General features: G+C 43.6%; 1 protein-coding gene across 1 annotated transcript in view; it reads left to right on the top strand.

Moving 5' to 3' along the window:
- Positions 1-22,526, top strand: part of FMN2 (formin 2) — a 159,839-nt gene that overhangs the window by 3,132 nt on the left and 134,181 nt on the right. The window contains exons 2-3 of the mRNA XM_083496737.1: positions 53-2,016; positions 22,000-22,166. Coding sequence (XP_083352863.1) covers positions 93-2,016; positions 22,000-22,166 — 2,091 coding nt within the window. The 5' untranslated portion in view covers positions 53-92. The remainder of the gene's footprint in view (positions 1-52; positions 2,017-21,999; positions 22,167-22,526) is intronic.

The following is a 22,526-nucleotide window of genomic DNA, read 5'->3' on the forward strand; positions in this document are numbered from 1 at the left end:
TACTTCTCTCTCTCTCTCTCCCCCTCCTTTCGTAACCCCTGCCCAATTCCAGGAATTAATCCTTTGAAAGGCTGGAATTAAAGCATTTTGCAATGCAGAGGACTCTGACAGTGGAGAAGAAAGTTCCTGTTGCTGAGGAATCACTATTCATATCTACCAAAGAGAGCCAGGACTGTAGCAGACTGAGTCTGAAAAGGCAACGGTGCCACAAGCTACCATTGGAAGGAGCTGTCTGCATCTCTCGGTGCTCTACTGAGCATGTCCCTGAGGAGCCCTGTGCTAGCAGCACATTATGCAAAAAGGCAGCTCCAGCAGCTGGGAGAGAGGCAGAGCAAGCCTTTGCTCCGCTTGCATCACCGCCTCTTGAAAACAAACCTGGATTACTCGAGAGGTCCTCGCTGCCAGGCCAGCTGAATGAAGGCGAGCGGCATGGCTTGATTCCTGACGCTGCACGACTGCTAAACAACATGGGGAACCAAGATGGGAAGCTGAAAAGGAATGCAGGTGATGTGCATGAAGGAGGCGAGGATGCTTCTGGGCCCAGGGATGCAGAAGGCACAAAGAAGGGAGCAGGGAGCAAAAAGGGACTGGGGAGGTACGGCAAAGGGAATGAATCCGGCAAAAAAAAGGGGAAGTCAGAGTCTCGGGCATCTGTGTTTTCCAATCTAAGGATCAGAAAAAATCTGTCCAAGGCTAAAGATGGAAACAGCAGCTCGAGAGAGGATGTTTTAGAAAGCCAGGCCTCACAAACAGGGGAGCTAGACAGCGCTCATTCGATTCTCACCAAAACTCCTGATATAAGCATTTCTGCAGATGAAGGGGGTCTCTCGGACACAGATGTGGATCATTTTGAAAATACAAATGAAAATCGTCCAGCTGCTGCCGACCCGCAGGATGGACAAAGGACCAGCTCCGGCTCCGATACGGACATATACAGTTTCCATTCAGCCACCGAACAAGAGGATTTGCTTTCTGATATCCAGCAGGCTATTAGACTGCAACTGCAGCAGCAGCAGCAGGGGGCAATTAACATTGGAACGGAGCAGCATGGCACCAAAACAATGGACCTACACATGGCTAATTCTCAAGCAACCCCCTTAGGTTTTGAAAGGTTTCTTTCACTAAGCAGCGACAAAGACAGCAGTCCAGATACTGAACAGCCTGTCTCAGCGAAATCGGAAATCACAGAATATATTGCCACCTGCAATACCGAAAGTGAAGTGAAAGAAGCAACAAACGTAATGGGGCATTCCTGCAGCAGTGTATTCAGTATGCAGGAAGAGCACGGGCAATTGCCAGAGGAGCAGGACCAACTTGCTTGTGAACTGAAAGATTTACCCCCTTTAAATGCTGCAGCGACAGAGAATGGGGCTGTGCTAGGCAGTTCCATGTTTAATTTTCCATCCCCATCTGGCGATTCAGAGGCTAAAGGAATAGCTGTTGAATTTTCAGGTTCAAAAGGAGAGGATGATATTGTAAATACAGGCCATGATCAGGTTGGTGGAGCCAAAGAAAGGAAGCAGAGTTTGTCAGCCAGCAGAGAGGTGCTGGATGATGGGCTTTCTTCTGAATTGAAAAATGGTACTTTTTCCTCTGAGGATCTCTCAAGCTGTCCTGTGCGTAGTTCCAAATGTTTTAAGCCCTATCCTCTCATCAATCCCTGCTACATCAAAACCACCACTAGGCAGCTGAGTTCCCCAAATCACTCACCTTGTCTCTCCCCATCCCAGAGCCCACTCTTTAAAAGGAGACGCGAGTCCTCTCAGCGGAAGGAGAGTGCGCCAACCAAGAAGCAGAGGTCAGCCAGTTTGGCAGGTTCATTTAGTCGATCAGCAGACTGGACAGATGAGATTTCAGATCACAGAGCTGAAATAGCTCAAAAGTCAGGCTCGGCAGATTTCTTGGAATACCGGCGGAGTAGAGATGGTTTTCAAGGCGAAAGAGTGCATTTTAATCACTTGAGAAAGTCGTCAGGGACACCAGCTTCTACTGATGCCTTCCCCAATGTGTTTAGAGGTGAGTGACATTGGTAAACTATGGTAACCCTCAGTGGCGTAGCGTGGGGGGTGCCAGGGGTGCCGACCGCACCGGGCGCAACATCTGGGGGGGGCGCGAGTCCAGAGGGAAGGGACAAGTTCCTTCCTCCGCTGGGCTCCCCGCCGCCACCGCCAGCCTTGCGCCCTAGCGCGCGCGCCCCCCGCCGTCGCTGTGGCTGCGCTCCTCTCACTGCTCGCAGGAGGAGCAGCCGCTGCAGCAGCGCCGACGCCGCCACCGACGCCTGCTGCTTCTGCCTCCATCCTCCTCCGGGCAAGCAGCGTTGTTTGCGCGGCAACTCGCAGGTTAGGGGTTGGGGGGGCGCAAATTACTTGCCTTGCCCCGGGTTAGGGGGCGCAAATTACTTGCGTTGCCCCGGGTGCTGGCAACTCACGCTACGCCGCTGGTAACCCTTGCTGTGACCCCGGGTCTGAAAAGTAGGTGGCTAGCGTACAGTAATTAACATGCCCTATCTATCTTGGTCTGATTTAAATTGATATTTAAAGTGAGTTTGCAAACTCTACAACTTTTTATGCATGCAAGTTCTGTGGTCTCAGTGAATATGTCTGCAGCACTTGTTTAAAGTACTTGTTTAGAATTTTGCTTTATTCAGCGTACCCATCAGGCAACTGATAAAGTGTCTTATAAATAAACAGTGAGCTCTGTGTATACAGACCAGCAGACATTATATTTTGGGGAGCATTGTGTGAGCCTACTGCATCTGTTGCTCAACATTATTTGTTATTATTTATTTTATTTATAAAAATATTTATATACTGCTATATCACAAAAATATATCAAAGCTGCTAGGTGTGCAAAGTGCTTTACAGTCCTGGCAGTGGAGTAGCGTGGGTTGTCAGCACCCGGGGCAAGGCAAGTAATTTGCGCCCTCTAACCCGTGGATTTGCGCCCCCTAACCCTAACCCCCAGATGTTGCGCCCGGTGCGGCCGGCCCCCCCTGCACCCCCCACGCTACGCCACTGAGTCCTGGCGGGGATTTATTTCACTTTCACAACTCTCGCAGTAATTGTAAGTCATACATTAGAATTGCAAGTCAAATTTTATGAATACGAACCCTTGATTAAATATGACTTGCACATGGTCACTATTGAGTCATGGCAACTGAATCCAGGTTTGCCTGACTGACGCTCAACACTCTTGTCACTAGGCCATGCTGGCCCTTGGTTGATAATTTACAAAAATAATGTTCATGTAAATAAGGCATACCATGGACAGGTATTTGCACAAGGCTAGCCACTGACACCATGGCTGTCTTGGGGTTTAAAGAGCTGATATCTCCCTAGTCCAGTGGTACAGAAGTCTGCAACACTTGACCCAAAGGATGCATCTGGTGTCCTAGTGTTTGTCCCTTGGCTTGTATAGCCCATTACCGCTACTGCTCGAAAGCCATCTGCTTTTGAGGAGGTTATTCCAGTGTGTTTGTGTGTGTATTTTTACTGTTGGGCCAGATGTTCTGTACTTCTTCATTCAACCACAGTGACTGTTAGGCGCCATGAAGACACATTGAAGAATAATATGTAAGGCATCAGAGGTAAACTTTGAAAGGTATCTTCAAAGTTTGGTTTAGCTTCATGGATGACCTCAATTTTTCTTAAAACTTCTAATATCATTATCAGAAATACTGGGTTGGATTCAGTATACATAGAAGGTCTGGGAAGGGAGAGCTGAGTCTGGAATAATTACTATATTCAAATCCTGTTTGAATTTAGCACTGCTCCTTTAAAAAAGAAAACCTGTTCCAGGAGCTTTGTTCTTAAATTACAATGGGAAGAAAATAAACTACATCAATTTCTTGGCCAGGGTAGTCCCTCCCTCCCCACCATTCAGGAAGCATGTTGGAAGGTTAGGAGGTTTCAGCCTCTGCTGGTGTGATCCTCACATACCCCCGTTTCCCACTGTCCAGGTTTGGCTAGAGAGAAATTGTGAGGTCTCTCTCCTTCCTTGGAGGGGAAAATTATTTTAAAATCCTGTCTCTGGGATGTTACAGGCCATAAATTTGCAATATTAGTTGAAATTCATTCCCATTGAAGTAATGAGATTTCACTAAGGTCACATGTACACTACACTTTTAAAGTACAAACCTTCCCTGAAGAATGTTTGGTTTACTCCTTATAGAGCTACAATTCCCAACAGCCTTAACAAACTACATTATTATATTATTTCTGCAGAAAGCAAATAATTTGAATTAAGTGCATGTTTTGTGGAGCAGTTGTGAAAGTTAATGAAAATGGAACAGTTTGGAGTACTGCACATAAAAATGATTTGAGTGTTTTCTTCTATTCTGAAATGTTAAGCAGACTCACTGGTTTCAAAGTATTATTATGCTATTATGCTATTAATATAATTGTATATATTATTAATTTCCCAAAGGAAATAACTTTGTTGAGTTATTTTTAACCAAACTTGCTAATTCACACTGCAATCCAGAATTCATTTAAGACAGTGATATAATTCCCATGGAATTAATGGTGGTTTATAGTTGAGCGAATATTAGATTGGTTCAAATCTTTATTCAGTATAAAGTTCATTGGGTGAAGTTGTGACTTCTCACTGCAGATGAACCTTATATGCTATGGAAAAGATAAGACAGGATAATCCTATGTATGCTGCCTTGAAGTCCATAGAGAAAGTGTGAAATAGAAATGTCATTAAACCAGTTTACACTCTGAGCTATGCTCAGAAGCCCACTTCAGGTGGTTTAAGTACCACTGATTCAGTACTTGACATTTGTATAATGGTGAACGATGCAATTCCTTGAAAGTTCTTACTGAAGATTTGCTTACTGTAAAATAGTCACATAAATAATAAGAATACTGCTCTAGAATCTGTGGGGATCTATTGAAAAGATATTTAGATAATATTTATTGCGGCCATAGGCCCATACAGGTAAAAACAACACATAAGTGACAGCTTGTGCCGTGGGGAAAAAAAACAAAAAAAACCACAGTCGCTAAAACACCACTATAACAATAAAATACTATAAGATGGAAAGGCATGCTACGCCTTAATTAGCTTGTGGCGCTCCTTGGCGTCGCTTTTGGGAGAGGACAGCGACCAGGAACCTAGCCACTTTCAGGGTCGCGTGGGAATCCTTATCCTGCAAGATTTGGGCAAGGTGGAATTTTGGTGGGGTACCCTCTAGTTTCTGTATGATTGATCCCAACAAATTTGCCCGTGGCACATTGAACAAGGGGCAAGTGAACATAATGTGCTGAAGCGACTCCGGTGTCACCTTATCACATTCGCACGTGGCGGGGGCTTGGCCCTTTGAGAATCTATGTCTCAGGACATTGGAGGGGAAAACGTTGAACCTCGCTTTGGTGAAGGCCAGTCTATGGGCAACAGTCGAAAGGGAGGAGAGGTATGATGGAACGCAATAAGTTAAAGTGATACCAATGTTCTGGGGCGAACAAACACCTCCCCCCAGCATATAATTTTGCTGTAAGTCGATGTCATCCAGTCTTTGACGGATCAGTCTTTGAGCAGTGATTTGGTCTAGTTTTAGGGAATCTGAGGGAGAGATTCCACAGCTCAGGAGTTTGGCATGAATTTTACTAGTCCAAAGGCTGGAGAATTCATCTCGCCATAAGCATTGGACAAGGTAATGGTTTGGTAATCTATGATCTATTGAAAATAAGTTTGCACTGTCTGCTATAGTGGTTCATTCAATTGCATAATAGAGATCATGGATCTGGGTAATCCTGTTGGCATCCGTCTGTCTCGAGAGACCATGGAGTGTGCTTCCAGGGATGAAGTCAAATCGCTGTGCTAGCAGCACCAAAGTGACCTACCCTAGCCTAGGCAGTGTGTATGGAGGTCCTGGGTTACTGAGATGACAAGACCACCCCCTTCACCTTGCTGGTGTGGTTGATACATTCAGCACCAGCTTGGCTGCAGGAGTTGCCAGAAGGAAGCGTACAAGGCGCCATCCAACTGTCTTAGGGACTCCACTCTGGATTTGTGTAGGGTTCACTCTTTAGCCATTTCTTCTCCCAAAGTTTTCCCGCAAGGCAGTGGCGGTTTTCCTTCTCCGAGATGTGCTACCTTCCCAGGTTGATGAGCTCCATCTACCCCTCACTTCCTCTACAGCACACGCAGAAACTGCCTTCTTGATGGCTGGACACACTAATGGTCTTGTCCGCTCAATCCTCTGAAGTCCGTCTTTGAATGCAGGGGAAGTCTTTAACTCAACGAGGGTTTGAGACCCATTGGCTACCCTCACCTGGTTTAGCTGACCAATCAAAGACATTTTTCAGGATGTAGCCCTTGTTGCATGCTGACAGCTTCTAGGAGCCACAGGTGAGAGCCGAGTGCAGTGTGGGGACCAAAGGTGGACAGACTACCCCAGAAGGAGGAGGATGTTTCCCCCACCAGAGGTACTACTGCTCCCCTAACACCCCATCATATGAGTGAGTACAAGCAGAGCTTTTTTCTGGGGGGACACAGGGGTATGCATACCCCTAAACATTTTGTGAATCTGTGTTTGGCCTCATTGAGGGGCAGTATTTTAATATGAGTGGGAAAATGACAGTACCCCCTAAACATTTTTTTTAGAAAAAAAGCACTGAGTATCAAGTAATCGTATGAGTTCTTAAGTGTGCAACAGGGCACTTTATTTTTGCTGCAAGAGACAAGAAAAGTTAGGAAGCTACCTTAGGCCATTGGTCCAACTAGTTCAGTATGGTCTGTACCGACGAGCAGCAGCTCTCTGAGATTTAAGCAGGAGATATTCCTAGCCCTACCTGGTAATTCTGGGAATTGAACCTGTGACTTTCAGAGTGAAAGCTGCCCACTGACCCTCTGCATGCTTCATTTGCTCTAGCAAAATATTGTTGCTTCCCAATCAAATAATACTGTTTTATTTATTTGTCTGCATTTTCTGTGGTTGAATGATTCAGCCACTCCCAACACAGGAGACAAACCTGCCCTTGGATGAGACTGTATGATCTGTGCGCTGGTAGCTTTCCTTTTTTTTTAAAAAAAAAAAGATATTTATTAGGAGTTTAAAAGTTACAGAAAGAGAAAAAGAACAATAGAAAATTAAACAAAACAACACAATACCTTACAATACCTCAAAAAAACTCCAAAAACAAAAAACAATACAATAAAACAACGAAAAAACAGAACAAAAACATTTAAAAACACATCCAACCTTTCCATGTCTTTACCTTTCATATACTTGTTTCATCGACCTCCTCACACCTCCCTTTTTTGTATTCTAGTTCAGTTAGCTATTTCAGCAAGTCCTTTCCATCTTTCTCAATTTTCGTTCTAAAATTTAACTTAAGACAGTCTAACCTTAAGTTTTCCACTTTGGTGCATTAACAATCTACTTTACTTAAATTCTTTATAACGTTTCTGCTAAAGCCATATAACTTCGTTCCAGCATCCTTCTAACATTCATTAATTTTGCAATATTTCTGTAAATATTATTTTTTTCCAATCTTCTTCCACCAACTCTTCTCCCTGGTCTTGGATTCTGCTAGTCATTTCCACCAATTCCATGTAGTCCATCAGCTTCATCTGCCATTCTTCCCGGGTGGGTAGATCTTGTGTCTTCCAATGCTTTGCGATAAGTATTCTTGCTGCTGTTGTAGCATACATAAAAAAAGTTCTATCCTTCTTTGGCACCAATTGGCCGACCATGCCCAGGAGAAAGGCCTCTGGTTTCTTCAGGAAGGTATATTTAAATACCTTTTTCATTTCATTGTAAATCATCTCCCAGAAGTTCTTAATCCTTGGGCATGTCCACCAAAGGTGGAAGAATGTACCTTCAGTCTCATTACATTTCCAGCATTTATTATGTGCGCTGGTAGCTTTCCTGGGCTTGCCTTATTCCAGCTCTGAACCACATGCACAAGAGAGACTAGTGCAGTAACAAGGGGAAACAGGGCAGTTGGTTCTCAGGTGCAACGGTTAAGTCTGCTTCTAGTTTTAACTTTGGAAAAAGGTGCCCCAAATATTTATTTATCCTTCCACATGCTATACAAAGTAAACTCAATTAAAATGACCATTGGGCTTGCTCAGATGTCATCTTGGCAGAGGTGTGTGTGTGTGTGTGTGTAGGGAGGACTGTCACTTCTGTATACGATTTATAGGGGGGACTATTGCCTCTGTACAAAATTAACCCTCTTTCTCACATAAAAAGACTTTGGTCTTCTCAATAGTGCCTCTAACAATTATGCATTGTATTTTTGTTTTTGTTTTTTTTAAAAAAAATTCTACTGCCTTGTTAGCTTTTGTTGTGATAAAACCTATGAACTCAGGCTTCTATTCCATGAATGCATCTCTTTCAGTATCTTAAGACACTTTTGTTTTCCTTTATGCCTTGTTTCCCTGTTATTATCTTATTGTAATTGTGAAAGAAGCAGGTTTTCCTTTGCAGTACTAGATGCCATGTACCCAGTGGTAAATAGTTGTCACCTTTTTTCTTTCTTTCTTTCTGCCCACATATGCCAGCTGTCTTTGAAATCCAGAGACTGATTAAATCTTTCAGTTTATGCAGCACTCTTCACATTACAGAGTTGGAGCAGAAGCAGCTACTGAAAACAAGCTGGTGTTTGCCTGTGAGAGTTCAGAAAAGTGAACAATAGAGCGCAAAAAAAGAAAGACCTCAACATTCAATTGCTGTTTGGGGGAAACTAGCCATAAATATTTTTAAAGCAGAAAATTGTTCCCAGTGTGGTAGGACGCCACTTGGTACATTTAATAGATTTATCATCATAATTATCATCATTACTTCATACTTTTAGCAGTCTTTTATAATCCTAGATGGTTTTAAGGCTACCAGTAAGTTTATGCTGAAGAGAGAGGACTTCAGACTACTGCAAACATAAGAAACTTCATTATACTAGATAATACTATTTGCCCCCAGACCTAGGAAGAAGACTTGGAAGACAGCAAACTATTGGAAAGGTTATATTTCTTAAAGTATATAACAATGAGATATGTGGAATAAAAGCCAATTTAGCAGAACAGCCCTAAATACTAGCCAAACCCAGTCTCTCCCCATTGGGCATTCCCTCCCACAGGAGTGCCAGCTTGGCCCCACAAATGTGAGTGTCTGGGGCAGTGGGTGCCATGCAGTATGCATGGCCCTGGTGCTGAAATTTGTGGGTGCCCAGCCCCTTGACGGGGAATTTTGTTGGTGCTTGGGCACCCAGGGAGCTGGCACCTATGCCCACCCAGGTGACCCAAACATCCCCTCCCCTAGGAGAGACCAACTCAAGTCTTTTCCAGTGTGTCTTCATCTCCATTAAGGGAAGGAAAGCTGCTGTCCGTTTAGCCCAGAACTCCCTTTTCTGCTTGGTAGCCTTTTCCACAATATCAGAACTCTTTCACATTACTTGCTACCTGATTATCTTAAATGGATTCAACCTGGGGACCTATCACATGGAAACTATGTGCTCTACCTCTGAGCTATGGTCCCTTCCCTCAGCTATAAGGGCCACAAAACATCTAAGGCAGAGTTTTTGAGCTTTCTCTCTTAGTTAACAATGGGAACCCTCTACTTTGCTGTCATTGTGGTCTGCAGAATGGCAAGTCAGGTGCTAAGGATGCTTTTATCAGAGGGACTAAGTGGGAAGTATTCCTGCTTGAATGGGCTGCAGCTGCAGAGCATGTTCCAGAGCTTCCCATTTACCGCAGATGAGTATGGCTCCTCATTGTTTGCTGTGTTTATTTTAGAAGGTTAAATTTTCTTGTAAGCTGCCTTGGAAGGATTTGTATCCTAAAAGGTGGGATATAAATAATAATTATGATTTGCATGCCCATAGTGCGCATCTCCACTGTTGTGGTTGTTATAGTCAATATGTAATCTGAAGCATTTCTTTTCAGTTTAGCTGTTCCCTGGGGCTTTTAGCTCTGATCTTAGTAACAGCAGGCAGTGAACAAATAGCTGGCCTAGTTTACAGTGCTGTATAGTTGGGCTTTTTGCCATGTCATTTTTTTTTAGTAGTCCACGTGTTCTTTTCTGGTTGAGGATTTTCTAATACATGACGTAAATGGTAATGAGCAACTGCAATCACAAAGTTTTCCTATATAATCCACTGCAGTAAACTTCGTAAGGAATGTTCAGATGAGCTGTAAGCAGCACCAAGGTATTATAAAAAGATCTTGGCTATTTTAGGAAGGAAACATGCAATGCTGCTGTGCTAAAATAATATCTTCTGTTTTGGCTTTGAAGCAGGGCCCTGTGAATCCTTTGGCTTGTGTGGAGTTACTCTCTCAACCAAAATTAAGAGGTGTGAGTGTTAGTCAAATGTGGGATGACTCTTGCTTCTTTGTGACTAGATACTATGTCACAGTGGTAAGATCTAAATGGGAGAATGAGAAATCAGATGGGCTGGAAGGATTGTGTCAGAAAACACACCAATAGCACGTATCCTTAGGGGACTGACAGCTCTGATTTGGTAGCATCTACATGACCAGCCACTGCCGCTTAACCTGACTTGCCTCACAGGTTTGCTGTGAGGATTAAATGAAGAGGCAAAACCATGTTCCACCACCTTGAGCTCCTTGGAGAAAAAGGTGGGCTATAAATGCAATGAATTGATGGATAAAATAATGATTTTCTCATCTCATGGAAGATGAGGTATGAGCATCCACAATGGGATATGAGGGACAAGAATAGCTATCACCTTCTCAGGAAAGTTGATGATACAGAGTTATGGGAGTGGCGTGGGTGAGGAAAAGCATTCAAGTTGGGAAGATTACTTCCTTTTGTTCAAATGATGTGGAATAAAATAAAGGGAGTGCAGTTGAAATTTGGGTGGGCAGCAGTGTATAATTTGTGGGGCATCCCCCCCTCCCTCCAAGCTGGGATTGCTTATAAAAATACATTGAAAGACAGGTGTTTGTGTGCAGAGGAGCACTTCCCCTTTAATAGGATACCCCATTCCCTTGGAGGGGCAGGCAAAGGCTTTTAACGTCCCCTCCAACCATGACTAAGTAAGTGTCTAAACAACTACATCCCTGTGCAGTTATGACAAAGGTAGGTAGGTGTGTGTGTGTGTGTGTGTGTGAGAGAGAGAGAGAGAGAGAGAGAGAGAGAGAGAGAGAGAGAGAGAGAGAACCCAGAACCACCCATTTTACTTTTGCTGTTTCTCAACCCAGGGAAAAATAGCACTGCTGGAAATTGGTTGTTTCAGTTTCCAAGGGAGTGGGATTTGCTCCTGCTCAGCTTTTGGTTTCACATGGTCTAAAATAATCAAACCAGAATATCAAAAATAAAGCCAAAGAACATATACCAAGTTAAGAAATTTCACCATTCTGTGGAAGAGAATTCAAACATTAATTTGAATTGTGTCTACATTGTATGTCACTGAAGCTGCATAAGAGTTGTTTCCACATAACTTTTTAACACAACAGGACTAGCAGGCTGGAAAGGAACTCGATAATTTACCCTGTTTATATAGTTCTTCAAAATAGTGCTGTGGAACAGGAGCAACAGAGAATGGCTTTCCCCCCTTTTGTTTCTGCCCTGATTCTATGTTACTAGTAGCTATTGACTGGTGATTAAGGAAACAAATAACCTTTGGTTCCACCTCCATGTTTCAAAGAATGTGTCAGCCAGGCATCTGCATTCCAGCACCTAATCATGCAATTTCTTTATATAATGTGCTTATTAGACATAAAACATTGCTTAAAAGGAAGTCCCATTCTCAACTGAGCAAGTATTGAATATTATTATACAATTGTACATTCCTTACCCTTATTTATTAATTATATTTATCAATTATCAACATGAGGTACTGTATAATGCAATATCAAACATTGAAATGGAAGAAAAACCCTCAAACAATTTATAGTAAAGCAATCTAATAGCAACATCCCTAAATGGCAGTAAGTTCCTCGTTTAGTTTCAATTGTGGGAGAGATCACTCAAGACTTGTGGCATTTATGCAATGTTTTGATTAATTTACAAATAAGCAAATATCTTCACTTCTTCTTATTATTATTCTACAAATCTACTCCCACGCACCTAGTGGCAGAACTAAGTTTGAGAGTGTGTGTCTTAAAAGCAGCGGCTCAGTCCAACTAGTTTTATCTTGAGGTCTCATTATTTAACTTGTGTAAGGTTAGCAAAACTATACAAATTTTAAAAAGTAACTTTTCATTTATATTTCAATACTTTATCTTAAACAATATATAACCCTCTCCCCCCCCCCAACACACACTATAGTGGTCTCTGGAATGGCTCATATTTTTTTGTTGAATATTAGTTTGTTTTGCCTCTTGGCCTGGGTGCTTAAATGCTGAATGACAGCCTATGAAGACACACTATTTGACATAAGTGTGTTAGATGCCTCATATCAGAATAAGTCACCTCCCTCTACTTGACGGCTTTTACATTCTAATGGCTTCTCACATTCTAATCCCTCAAGAAACATCTCTGACTATTTTCTACCATCCCTGGACAGCTTACTTGTGATCTCCATAGTAGAAGCTGCAGCCTGGCAAGCAGACTTGCTCACTGGCTAATGGTGACTATTGACCATAATCCTCTTTCTAAAGCCTTTACATCAATCAGTAACCTTACAACAATACATCTCTAAAAAAAAAAAAAAATCTTCAAAACCTAAAGAAAGGTTTTCAGATCCAGATACAGTGGTGCCTCGCAAGACGAAATTAATTCGTTCCGTGAGTTTTTTCGTCTAGCAACTTTTTAGTCTTGCGAAGCACGGTGTCGGAAAAGTTTTGGAAAAGCTTCAAAAATCGCCAAAAAACTCAAAAAAGGCTACCACACCGCGTTCTATGAGTTGCTCCTCGAAGTCAAGTCGCAACTTGTATTAAGGGTGTTAAGAAAAAGGAAACAAACTTGAAAAAAACGCAAGACGTTTTCGTCTTGCGAAGCAAGACCATAGGGAAATTCATCTTGCGAAGCAGCTCAAAAACCGCAAAACCCTTTTGTCTAGCGAGTTTTTCATCTTGCGAGGCATTCGTCTTGCGGGGCACCACTGTACAGGGAATTGAATGAGGCTGGAGACATTCCATGTTTGTTGGGCATGTGTAAAGCCTCATCTTACATTTTCCTTAAAGTAGGGTTGACATTGCCAGGAATCGGCTGGTGTAAACAGTGTCTGGGCAGAAATCACTGAAATGTCCGGGGAAATCTGGACATATAGCAACCGCTGTCAGTAGCTCAACAACTTTGGCCAAAAAGCAGCTCAACTTTTCTGTCTGGATTTTCACTTTTTGAAACACAGTGGTACCTCAGGTTACATACGCTTCAGGTTACAGACTCCTCTTACCCATAAATATTACCTCGGGTTAAGAACTTTGCTTCAGGATAAGAACAGAAATCGTGCAGAGGTGGCGCAGTGGGAGTGGGAGGCCCCATTAGCTAAAGTGGTGCTTCAGGTTAAGAACAGTTTCAGGTTAAGACCAGACCTCCAGAATGAATTAAGTACTTAACCCGAGGTACCACTGTATGGCAACCCTACTTAAAGTGTATGGTGCATGGGAGGAGTGCCTACTCCTTCACCAACTGAGGACTGTTGTGTCTGTTAACATGTGAACTGGAGCTATGTTAAAAGGGGCAGAGGCTGAAAACTTTTGCTTTTTAGTTGAAAGATGGAAATTAAGGTTCTCTGAAGCAGCCAGGCACCTCTATTTTTTGTCTTCCCTCTCTCCTGTTACAGTCCTGCAGACAACTGTAGTTTAAGGAGATCAAATTCTTCCTTTTTTCAGTTATTATTAGAAGATGCCACATGTACTATAGTTTTAGGTGAGCTGCTGTAGATAGGACATTTCAGTTTCTTATAGCTTGCATCACGTATGAAACCTTTGATCAAAAGCGATAGCCTGCTTAATCAGAACAGTTTTTTTTTTGTAAATATTGCTTGAATTACCTCTCGGTTGCCTTTATATTTAGAGCTATTGATGTAGCCAAGGATCAATGTTTGTATTCAGTTTGTCTCTTGTGATGAATGCCCTCTGTTCTGGGGCAAAGTGGTGTCACTAACCGTAAATACGTAAAAAGACAAAGTTGGCAAGTCAATTGCTGCTATTTTTATCCCTTAGTAATCAGACTGTAAAATCTGATGTTGAGCGTTTGTTTCCCAAGCTTCCACTGGCAACTCCTTCTGCTTGGTTCCCCTGCCCCTAGCAACGCCTTTGTTGCTAACTTGCTATTCAGTTTAAGATGCTGCTTTGACTTCAACTATCATAGGCCCGTGTGTTCTGAAAGCTCTTACAGTGATTATTTGGGCTTGAACAATCTATGTCTGTTAAAGTAAAGAATCCCAGTGTAGAACTAGAGAAGTGCAGCTGAAAGGAAATACAGGGAAATTATTTAGTAGATAGCAATTTTGCTGAGGTTGAAATCATTGTAATTGCTTTTCGTCTTGCCCGTAAAAGGAATGTGATGCATAGGAGGGCTGCTTCATGCAAGACATTTTTCAGCTGAGCGCAGACATAAACATAATAGTCACAGGCATTGCACTGATTACCATCATGCAGCTTTACCCTTTAAAATTCACGGAAGTGGTATCCATAAAGTGAAAGTCATGCTTTAACAACATATGTGATGCTCATGCATTCTGTACTGAGAAATATGTACCAAAATAAAAATTATGAAAGAAGCAGCCCTCAGATACAAACTTAAAATACCTACAAAAGTGTAGCAGAGCTTGCTAGCTTTTCCCTACAAAAAACAGACGGTTCCATAGGGCTGGACCAGCCATTAAACAGATGACACATTTGTCCTTTAAGTGGGTACAGAGCAACTAGCTTCAGAATGACTTTGACTGCTGTCTGTACCTACCATGTGAAGGGTGGTATCAAGGTAAGACACACATGTTACTAACTGAGTCACCTGTGGAGGGACTAGCAGGCAAATTGTTCCTGCAAGTAAAAAGGCACAAGTAAAGGGTTGCATTTAACTTTCTCTCTAGTTCACATTTAAATCAGAAACGGATAAAGTAATTAATTGGTTTGAGTGGTATCAAGCTGACATTCTTTGGAAACTTTTACATAAATGCTGCCATTCTTATGGGATTGGCAAAAAGTCAAAAATGTTCCATCTCAGCCAAGCTACCAAAATTGCATACTAACTCTGTGAACAGAATTGCACAGAGGAATTCCAGTTTGTTTACTATGAAAATAAAGTTGTGTGTCTCTGAACTGCAGCCAAAATATATGAGTGAATTTTGGGTGGGAATGTATATTTCTCTTCTTCTCTCCCCGCCACCGCTATCAGAATTCTATCCTGAGTTTGCTGCTGTTCAACACATCCAGCTTCTCTTTTAACGTCATTCAAATTCGGTATTTCTGCTTGAATAAACATATTGTGATAGATGGTTGCAAAGCAGCAAGAAAGAAAAGCTAGCTTTGAAGCTTCTGCAAGGCGCTTTCCCCCAAGTACTGAATTTTCTATCACAACAGCCAGTTCCAAAAAGATGGAATGCTTTATAACTGAGCATCTATAAAGTGAGGTGACTAGCTCAGCTGGCAGGTGTTGGGGAGCAGAAGTAAGGTGTTAGAAGGAAAAGAGCTGCACGTGGCTTGTGGCCCTATGAACTGGCCTACTGCTTTCAAGTGAAGTAGGGACACTGTCACCAGTGTTGATGTAAGATTCAGCTGATGCTTCTGTGCAGGGAACTGGTGGGGTACGGTGGGGGCAGGGAGGCTACCATATTGTTATTGGGAAATATGTTTGTCCTTCTGAGAAACAGATCTTCAGTAAATAGCAGAAATGTGTTGAACCTCTTAGCACCTCCCCTTAATTTACACAGCCTTTGGGATTTCTACAAGTTCAGATCCATTGTGATATTCTCAGTTTATAGAGCTGGTGCTATAGGAGGATTTTGATTTCCACTTGTTACATAACCAAGCTGTGCACAAAACAGCCACTCTATTGGGAGCAGCCCTAAGGAAACACCTGCCCTCAGACAGAGTTCAAACTCTTCATCTCTCTTTTAAAAAAGAAACAGCAACCCCAAAATTTGGAGAGTGAAGTGAGACCAGACCAATGAAAGGCAAAGCAATGGAGGATTATGTGAAGCCCTTTGCAGCAGAGAAATTCAGCAAAATTAGTTCTCAAATCCATGACAACTCTGTGTGATATAATAAGTCCATCTGCAGTGAATCATAAGCCTGCTTTCATGTCATCTTTAAAACATGCAGCGCTATGTGGCAGTATAGAATCATGAAAAAAAGGTAACTTAAGGCTCTACGTGCATTCTGTGTGGGGCTACCTTTGAAGGTGACTTGGAAGCTACAACTAATCCAGAATGCGGCAGCTAGACTGGTGACTGGGTGTGGCCGCCAATACCATATAACACTGCTCCTGAAAGACTTACATTGGCTCTTGGTACATTACCGAGCACAATTCAAAGTGTTGGTGCTGACTTTTACAGCCCTAAATGGCCTCGGCGCAGTATACCTGAAGGAGCCTCTCCACCCCCATCATCCAGCCCAGACATTGAGGTCCAATTCTGAGGGCCTTCTGGCAGTTCCCTCACTGTGAGAAGTGAGGTTACAGAGAACCAGGCAGAGGGCCTTCTCGGTAGTGGTGCCCACCCTCTAGAACAGTGTTTCCCAACCGGTGTTCCGCGGCACACTAGTGTGCCGCGAGACGTTGCCTCGTGTGCCGCGGGAAAAATTAAAAAATTCGAAAGATATCCGGAGAGGCGGCCTTCAGGCGAGTTATAATTTTAATTTTCCTTCTCCCACTTAATGCCCCACGCTCGCCCGAGCAGCTTGCAGTCCTCGGTAACCACGGTGACCCGAGGGAGGGGAGGGAACAGGGAAGTCGAGGGCGGCAGCGAGCCGCGATGACGTCAGTGGGCCACGCCGCCTCGCCCTGGCACGGTGTGAGAGCCCCGGCTAGTGGCGCGAGCTTCGGAATAAGTGGGATCCGCGGGCGTGAGACCGAGATCGCGGGTAAGGAGCTCAGCCCTGGGCAGGAGGAAGCGGGGCCGCGCGTGCAGGCCACATCCCCACAGAGAGCGAGCCTCCCCCGGCCCACCACTCCGGGCAGGTCCACTCACATGAGGGGGCGGCGATGGCGACGGCCGGCAGCTTGCCTGCAATGCCATCCCTCGAGCAGGCGAGGAGCCCGGAGGCTACCAGATGCGAGTCCTCTTTCCCACCCTGCTCGGGAGTCCAGAGCACTTGGTCGCATTCAGGATCTAGAGTGGGGAAGCGGGGCTTGTGTCTGGGCTGGACACATTGGGCTGCCTGTGCCGCTCGACCTGCGGGGAGAAATCAGGGTGGGAGTCACGACCGTGAGGCAGGGCTGCCAAGTGTGGCAGAAGAGGACACGGCTGTCGCACCTGTCCTTAGGTAGGAGCTTCTTCCGTGTCGACCTGCTGCCCTAAAGTCTTGGCTTTTTTCTTGGTTTTTTGGCGGTTGGCACAGAAGGAAGGCAAGGGGGAGGGGAAAAAATTGAAACTTACACTTTCGTGCGTCCCTCCCGGCGTGACGCTGCGCGCTGACGTCATGGGGCTGTAATGGTGGTGTGCCTCGAGATTTTTTTCATGAAACAAGTGTGCCTTTGCCCAAAGAAGGTTGGGAAACACTGCTCTAGAACGCCCCCCCCCATCAGATGTCAAGGAAATAAACAACTATCTGACTTTTAGAAGACATCTGAAGGCAACCTAGTTTAGGGAAGTTTTTAATGACTGATGTTTTACAATTTTTTATGTGCTGTAAGTCTCCCAGAGTGGCTGGGGAAACCCAGCCAAATGGGTGGGGTATACATGATAAAAATGTTATTATTAAGGGTCATCCACACGAATTGTCCTTTGCACTTTCTAGTTGCAGGTCCAGACTTTTCCGGTCTGTGCCAATTACTCCCTGCCCCACTGCTTTTTCATCCTTTTGACAATCCATGGAAAGCCCGAATTGTCATTTGTTCTGATTCAGCATTAAAGAGCAGGCTTTCCTGGGGAAAGCGGCAGGGCAAAAAAAAAAAAAAAAGGGGGGGGGGAGCTTAGACATTGACCAGGAAAGTGCAGACCTGTTCCTAGAAAGTGTGGTGCAAAAGGTAAGTGTGGATGAGCCCTTATTTTTTCAGTACCTCCTTTAAAAATGTTGACCCTCTGGTTCCTAATCTTTCGCATCCTGAATCCTCCTTTACTGTTTTCATCTACAAACCATGATCCCTTCTATCTGCCTTCATATTATGCTATGGGGCACATTGGGCAATGACTATTTATTAAGAAATATAAAATATGTTGGTTCAAGGGGAAAAACATAGGTTTTAAAGGAGAATTCCCTGGATGCCAAGATCCAGGTTTGGGACAAGTACTCTTTGGCGAGAGAGCCCCAATAGAGATTTAAAATCACAAAATATTCAGCAAAGTAAAGTGTGGAAATATGGGCTGTTAACCTTTTAAAAGATGCCTTTCTGAGTTCATTCGAAAGTTCCCCTCTTTCCCCAGCATAAGGAAATACAGTGGTACCTCGGGTTAAGAACTTAATTCGTTCCGGAGGTCCATTCTTAACCTGAAACTGTTCTTAACCTGAGGTACCACTTTAGCTAATGGGGCCTCCCGCTGCCGCCGTGCCACCACCACACGATTTCTGTTCTCATCCTGAAGCAAAGTTCTTAACCCAAGGTACAATTTCTGGGTTAGCAAGTCTGTAACCTGAAGTGTCTGTAACCCGAGGTACAACTGTACCACACATTTTGCAAGTTAAAAATGGTTTACTTACAAACTTTCCAAAGGTCAGATTCATGTGCTTCAGAAAAATTGCAGTTCCTAAGGAACTTGAGAGCCGGCTAAGAGCCATGTGCCTGGAAGAAGCAGTTCAGAACTCCTCTTACGTAGAAGTTCACATGTAGACTGGAGGAGGACAAAGCCTTGATTACCTAGTTCCACCCAATGTGAGCTGGCAGGACAGCTTAGTCTATGGCCTTACCCTCTTCATGCATTAATTAGACTTAAGGATGTTGGTTCTCCCATAAAATGTCAATCTCCTAAACCATATTGACATTGTGAGTGGAATTCAGTGGTAGTCAGCTCAGAGTAAACCCACTGAAATTAATATAAATGACTACCTGAGATTTATTAATTCTAATGTGTCTACTCTGGTTAGGACTTAGTTACTTCCTCATTCTCCCGGTCCTTTCATCATCAAACCTTGGCATCTCCCTTCTTACCAGAATCCTATGCCTCAGAAAAGGCTTTTGATCCATGGTAGAGTATGTGCTTTTTATGCATGCAGCCTGAGCTTCCCTAGAATCTCCAGCTAAAAGAATGGTTAGGAGGAGTACCTAGGAAGATGCTTTCTTGTGTCTATATCCAAATGGACCATTGGTTCTAAAGCAGCTCTTGTCTGTATGACAACAGCTTTCAACCTTTGCAATGTATTTTTTGCCTATATGGGTCTCTATGTCCTATGGTCTGTTATGCCCCCTTCTGGAAGTTTGTGGGAGGGTTATTTAGTCTTTTAAAATAGCAACACCACAAAGCCATACATGACAACACACATCATTCAGTAACGTTGAGCTGAACTACTCTGAAAGGCTAGAGGTGGTCAGAAGAACCTGGATCACCCTGCAAGATTTTGCAAGAGTATCCCAGAGCTAGCACACTGAGCAGCCCTTGCCCTGGCCACCCAAAGTAAGGCAGAGGACTTAAAAGCTCTTTCTGTGTCAGGTAACCCCAAGCAGCCCCAGCACAAAAGGAGCTGTTAAGCTCTCTGCCTTGCTTGGATTTAGCTTTCACAATTCCAACCCGCCTGCCTTCAACTGCATATGGTTGAAATTGCACAAATTAAATGTGTATAAGATGTGATCATACCGTACTTTGGCTCAGTTGAAAGTGATTGCTTTAATTCTTCAGCATCAATATGAAACCAGTTCACATGACTCCAAAAAGAGTTGTAGCATTTTGGACTGACTGAGAGGAATAACATTGTCAAGCTGCTCATTTCATGACTTGTTTCAGATTATTACTTATATCATCTTGCAGTTTGCCTCTCATTAGGGAGAATTTCCTCGCGCATAAGCATCAATAAATTGTGGTGATTCATTCCAAGCTGATTAACTGTACCAGGCATTCAGAATATCAAGAATTATCATGGTAAATAATACCAGCAAGCAACCAACTCTTAAACCTAATGCTCAAAAGAGCTACCCCTTCAGAGGTAAGGCTGTGATTTACCTCACTCCTGTGGTAAACACATCCATATTTTTAAGTGTTCTGAAACAGTTAAAATATTCAAAAAATATTTTTAGTTAAAACATTATTTCATCCAACAATCTCAGGGCTGCCTTTATTGACAGAAAGCCCTATAAAGGTTGAAACTAGGACTGTGCGAAACCTTCCCAGCATTTTCACAAGTATATCCACCTTGCCCCCAGAGTGTTCCTGCACGTTTGTAGATTCAGGTAGGTAGCCATGTTTGGAACACTTATCCAAAATGGTGGATGTGAAATTGTCATGATGGTATGGTTTTCTTTGCTTCCCGAGATCAGTTTGTGCTTGGTAAACCGTGCAGGACAGTACGTTGATTCTTAAAGATAATCTTGCAAATTGGCACAGACAATTTAAGGCGTATTTTCCCCATACTAAATATTTCCCTCCAAGCCATGGGCCCTCCATTCTCTTGAAGGCAAAATTTGGTGGAAAATCTGTGAATCAGCAACCCTGATGTATTTTAATGTCTCACTGAACTAGAGGTAAAGCATTGTTCACTTTTGAGATTCCAGAATGGCTAATAAAAATTTAGTACACTATGAAACAATAACAGCTAATATATAATGTTGTTGTTGTTGTTTAGTCGTTTAGCCGTGTCTGACGTATTCTGCTCTGGTCACTGTATTCTGCTCTGGTCAGACCTCACCTGGAGTACTGTGTCCAGTTCTGGGCACCACAGTTCAAGAAGGACACTGACAAACTGGAACGTGTCCAGAGGAGGGCAACCAAAATGGTCAAAGGCCTGGAAACGATGCCTTATGAGGAACGGCTAAGGGAGCTGGGCATGTTTAGCCTGGAGAAGAGGAGGTTAAGGGGTGATATGATAGCCATGTTCAAATATATAAAAGGATGTCACATAGAGGAGGGAGAAAGGTTGTTTTCTGCTGCTCCAGAGAAGCGGACAAGGAGCAATGGATCCAAACTACAAGAAAGAAGATTCCACCTAAACATTAGGAAGAACTTCCTGACAGTAAGAGCTGTTCGACAGTGGAATTTGCTGCCAAGGAGTGTGGTGTAGTCTCCTTCTTTGGAGGTCTTTAAGCAGAGGCTTGACAACCATATGTCAGGAGTGCTCTGATGGTGTTTCCTGCTTGGCAGGGGGTTGGACTCTATGGCCCTTGTGGTCTCTTCCAACTCTATGATTCTATGATTCTATGATTCTATTCTATGACTCTTCGTGACCCCATGGACCAGAGTACGCCAGGCACTCCTGTCTTCCACTGCCTCCTGCAGTTTGGTCAAACTCAAGCTGGTAGCTTTGAGAACACTGTCCTCTGTCGTCCCCTACTCCTTGTGCCCTCAATCTTTCCCAACATCAGGGTCTTTTCCAGGGAGTCTTCTCTTCTCATGAGGTGGCCAAAGTATTGGAGCCTCAGCTCCAGTATATAATAGCAATATATAATAGCAAGATTTATTAACATGTTGTGTCAAGAGGAGAGCAAATGATTGAGTGCCTTTTTAAAGCAGCAAAACAGAAGCTTCCCTTCTTCCTCCATGCTGCCACGCCACCATGGCCATTGTGACCAAGCCAGGGTCCTTCCACAGAGCATCCAATAGGCCTTCTGGGTGGTTCCCTGAACCTGCTATATTTCTAAGAGGCACCTGAGAACCAGTTTATACAAGCTGCCCTGCCAAGCTGAAGGGTGTACACTGGTTGGAGTAATGTTTTTGCAAGGAAGCATCTTTTTGCCTTCACTTTGATTGTGACTTTCAACCACTAAAATGGTGGTTCTGTTCAAATGGGTTGTTGGATTGTTACCATTTATTTAACATTTAACATTGATTTTTGCAGGTCGAACTCTGCTGGAAAAGCTATCCAGCCAGCAGGACAATGCACCTCAAGAAGAAGCAGAGAAGCTTTGCTCTTGGATCATTGCAATGGGTCTTCTGCTCCCCTTCAGCGATTGCTTCAGAGAGCCATGTAGTCAGAACACACAACAAAGTGCACCAACTTTTGATGTAAGTCACATTCTTTGGAGTATCTATCCGAGACTTTAGTGATAGTTCACACATTAATATTCATAATGGCTTGACCCTCTGTGGCAGGATTGGGTGTGGCCCATTTCCCCTTGTGGCACCCTGCCTCTGGAACTCTCACTCCAAGGAAGCACAAGAAGAAAAGTAGTATATAAATGCTTAAAATAAATAGCGGAGCAAACTAAATCCCTGATCTGCCTTGCTGGAAGAGATCTGGATGAGTTGGATATGTTGCTCAACCTAGCCCTGCCAGGCTATGTTGGTCTCCAGTGAAAGGGAAAGTCCATGGCTGATGGGGCAGAGGCCTTCCTCCAAGGAGACCCCAATGTGCTTCTCCCAGTG

The sequence above is a fragment of the Podarcis liolepis genome (assembly GCF_965112155.1).
Source record: "Podarcis liolepis genome assembly, chromosome: 3".
Classification (NCBI taxonomy): domain Eukaryota; kingdom Metazoa; phylum Chordata; class Lepidosauria; order Squamata; family Lacertidae; genus Podarcis; species Podarcis liolepis.